Below are 4,182 nucleotides of genomic sequence, written 5' to 3'. Positions count from 1 at the left end.
AAAAGGAAATAACAGTTCAAATACCTCTAGGAAAAAGAGAAGGAAAAACAGCCATTAAGAAGAAAGGTACTGAAATATGGCAGAAATGGTGGGAGGAAGACAGGAAAGGAAGGAGTTACTATAAAATACAAAAGTCTGTCAGTAATAGAAATTATAGCGAAAGGATCAGGCGGGAGGAAATTATTATGACAAGACTAAGAGTAGATCACACAGGACTGAATGGCACCTTGTTTTTATTGGGGAAAAGGAATAGTGAAAAATATGAAAACTGTGGGGTTAAAGAAAATGTTGAACATATCATTTTGCACTGCATATTGTTTGAGTTGGAAAGACGGATATTTCAAGATAGGGTTCAGGAAGCAGGGAGGGAATAGAATCTGATGGGGGTATAAGAATCACCAGGAAGGCATTATTTAAATTTCTTAAAGACACTGGGTTGGTGAACAGAATATGAGAGCTCCTTATTGAGGTTGATGGCTGAGTGATATGATTTTACACACTCCAGTACAGTAGGTGGCGGTATGCACTTAAAAGTTGTTTGCAATCCGCCATTAAAGAAGAAGAAGAAGAGGAAGAGGAGTAGGAGTAGGAGTAGGAGTAGGAGTGGTGGTGGTGACTCGTCAGCAGAGCAGCAGCAGTCGAGCTCGAGCTCACTTCAGCAGGTGGGTTGGTTTGTTTGTTTGTCTCACGCTCAGCTGTTTTTATGGCTCACTTCGGGAGCTCCGTGCCTGGTTTTACCTGTTTTCCACTCTGGACTCTCGCTGTATGTTTGAGTACGGCTGTCTGGACGAAGCCTGTTGAAGGTAAGTTCATATGTTTCGCTAACGTTACGAGAGTTAACGGCACCTTTAGTTCATTCATTCATTCATTCATTCATTCAGTCAAATGTCGAGCGATATTCAGTTAATAAAAAGAAGTTAAATAGCGACTGTATCCATTAGTGTAGCCAACATGAACTGAAATGTGAGTAGAAAATAATTGTTATATTAAGTAACTTTAAAACTAACGTTATAATGTTGTTCATTTATTTATCTAATATTGATCATTTATTATCAATTAAGTTGATTAGCTGCTGATTGCTGTTTAAGCCGCTGAACCATCAAGTAACATAACAAACAGCTGCTGCTGTTAAGTTACTCGTGACTAAAAATCAAGACAGTTTTGATTGATTTTAGAGCAACACAGAAAAATCACTGACCTGTAGGCTAAAAGAAAACAAACAAACACCTGCGTTTCACTCACATGACCAGATTTGTTACTCATAATTTTGAATTTGGTTTCAAGTTGGTGGGAAAGAGGAACTTTATGATTCAGTAAGTGAGTCACCTGTAAACATTCAGGTGCTTTTCCTGCCACATGAATCATTTCATGGGACTGATACAAATATAAAGGACTCAGTGTTTTAAAATGAGTGTTAAATCATTCATCAGTTTATCACAATTTTAAACTAAATGGTTAAGAATGAGTGGTCAGTCAGCTGCTCACGTGCCACAGTTTGAATAGTGTGATCAAACAAAAGGACATCTTGTGGTTGTTTTTCAAAACTTTTGGGAGACATCCAACATCCTGATAAGCAGGACGGTTTAAACTGAAATCAGGAAACATAAAGCCTGTTCTCATGTCAGGACTCAACTTTGGTTCCAGTGTGAGATTTATTATTTGACTTAAAATATAATTAAATGAGAATACTGTCACAAATCCACCACTTCACATCAACAACAGCGCAGACGCAGAAAACGTTTGTCACGCCGTTTGTGTCATGTTGTTTATTCAGCTCGAGACCCCTTGTTCTTCTATGTCAGATATTTTATCTCAATTTTCCATGAAAAGATTTGTGCTTTGTTAACTGGCAAAGTCATGACTACAAAACTCATGATCTCTTTCTCAATTGTTATTTATTTGACAATAAACAGACAATATTTCTGGTTTATAAAACAAGCTTTTAGAGAGTTTGAAATACTTTTGCCTTTAGGAAACTGTAGTTTACATTTTCACCATTTTCTAGACTGATTAATCCAGAAAATAACAGATTAATCACTGATGGAAATAACTGTTAGGATTTAAAACTAGAGCTACAACTATCACTACATTAAAATCTTCCTTATTAGCACCGCTTATAATATAGGATAAGATAAAATATACCTTTTACTGATTCTCCATAGGGGAAATTCGTGTTGGCATAAAAGTGGAATCAGGTAGCGTGTAGATGTATAAGTAATATACACACTGTATACATAACCACAATAATAATCATGTACAATCTTATACAATCAATAAAGAGTCAAAAATTGTCTGTCCAAGGTTTAAATTTGCCTCCTTTTTCCAGGTCAGCCTCGTGTGATCGGATCACTTCAGCCAATCATCGCTGCTCCGGGTGATGACGTCATCCTGCCGTGCCACCTGCATCCTGCTTACAATGTGGAGGATCTGACCGTGGAGTGGTCGAAGCCAGATCTCAAGCCCGACCCCTCTGATCGTCTGAGCCGGGTCGACTACGTGCACGTTTACAGGGATGGACGTGAAAACCTGGACATGAAGCTCCAGTCGTACTTCGGCAGGACGATGCTGTTCACAGACGAACTGAAACGTGGAAACATTTCTCTGAAGATCACCAACGTGACGCCGGCTGATGGAGGGAGATACAAATGTTTCATCCCCAAGTTAAACAGCCAAGTGAAGGAGTCGATTATTCTACTTATTGTTGGTGAGTTTGTTTAGATGCTGATGGTCCAGATTGCAACACAAGGCAGAACTTTACTGTCAAAATGTAGTGAACATAGACGATTTCTGCACACAGGTCAAAAACAGACATCTGTAGAAGTTAAAGGATCATTTGGTCAACAGCTTATGTGACCGTTCTCCTATAATGGTTGTTTCTTTTTAATGTGTTGTAAATCTTTAATTTCAGATCCAAACTTTGTTAAATCCTCGACGACAGAGACGCCGCTGCTTCCCACAAATGTCCAAACTCCAGATCCAAAGGAGGAGATGGATGTTAAAGGTGAGGAGACGGTTCAACTCTGTGAGGAGAGAAAGAATTAACATTATTAGTGCTGAATCACACTCAGATTTGTGTATCTGTTGTATTTCAGTTACTGTAACTTCTGCCTCTGTCTTTTTTTCACATCAGGTGGTCGATCCTATCAGGGCGTTTGGATCCCAGCTGTGTGTGTCTTACTGGTCCTGGGAGTCTGTGGTGGCGTCGCTGGATATGTGATTAAACACAAGCCTCAAAAACTAAATGTGAGTCAGAAGGAAACTGATCGTGTTGTGTAAATCTGACCAGACTTTTCTTGGAGACAGTTGACTGATTATTAAACTTGTCCCTCCAGCCGCCAAAGTATGACGTCACCCCAGAAAGGCCACTTCCAGTCTAGGTGCCTTGCTCAAGAGCTCGTTGTTATTTGATGTTAACGGAGACGAGAGCGTTCTACACTTCTCCCCCTCTTGGATCTTCATCATCACTTTAGGGATTCAGACCAGCATCACCTCCAGCCACAAGTGGACCCACTGGATCAGCAGGAGGGAGCTCTTCATGATGGACACAGATTACCATCAGAATGAAGGTGAGTCTGGTTTGATCATGAACTTTGACCCCTGCTGAGAAACAGCAGAAGAGGCTCCTCAGACACACAAATTATTTATTTTTTTTGTGCAAAATCTGTTACGAGTGCAATAAATGGATCTTTTTTAAGAGCCTCTCCTACTTTCTCTGTCAGCTTTTCTTAAGAGAAGAAGGTGAAGCTGGTCTGCTTTTTAAGTCTTTTGTATCCAATGTGGTTTCTAGTTAGTTGCTCATAAAGAAATACTTTATATCCATAGCTTTGCACTGGACGTGCAGTCAAATGAAAACTCTGGAGCTTTAATCTGTTAACCTGCAGATGTTTGAGAAGTTTGTTGTACGTGGGTTTATCAGCAGTAAAATGTGGTTATGTTGAATTAAGGCTCTGGTGCAGAAACAACTCATGGCCTCTGCTCTGTGTGTTCTTCCTCAGCTCACCTCAAACTCTGGGACGTGGCTGCATCAGACGTCCTGGGAAAAAGTTTTCTTTAAATTTGTGGATTTTCTTGCTGAACACGTTTGGGTCAGACTGTGGAAAGTACTGCCTGCAGAAGAACTGTGCCAGAACTGTCCTCTTCTCTCAACCACAGACTGTATAAAAGAAGTGGACGTAGTCACCG

General features: G+C 40.0%; 1 protein-coding gene across 1 annotated transcript; it reads left to right on the top strand.

Moving 5' to 3' along the window:
* Positions 1 to 680: 680 nt before the first annotated feature.
* On the top strand, positions 681 to 4,174 carry LOC123966197 (myelin-oligodendrocyte glycoprotein-like). Its single transcript, XM_046042397.1, has 6 exons — positions 681 to 803; positions 2,327 to 2,704; positions 2,909 to 3,001; positions 3,131 to 3,243; positions 3,333 to 3,566; positions 3,996 to 4,174. The coding sequence occupies exons 1-5, from the start codon at positions 704 to 706 to the stop codon at positions 3,375 to 3,377; spliced, it is 729 nt and encodes a 242-aa protein (XP_045898353.1). The 5' UTR covers positions 681 to 703; the 3' UTR covers positions 3,378 to 3,566; positions 3,996 to 4,174.
* Positions 4,175 to 4,182: the final 8 nt, after the last annotated feature.

The sequence above is a fragment of the Micropterus dolomieu genome, unplaced genomic scaffold (genome assembly GCF_021292245.1).
Source record: "Micropterus dolomieu isolate WLL.071019.BEF.003 ecotype Adirondacks unplaced genomic scaffold, ASM2129224v1 contig_12894, whole genome shotgun sequence".
NCBI classification, from domain to species: domain Eukaryota; kingdom Metazoa; phylum Chordata; class Actinopteri; order Centrarchiformes; family Centrarchidae; genus Micropterus; species Micropterus dolomieu.
The sequence above is the reverse complement of the archived record's forward strand: the minus strand, read 5'-3'. Positions and strand labels throughout refer to the sequence as shown.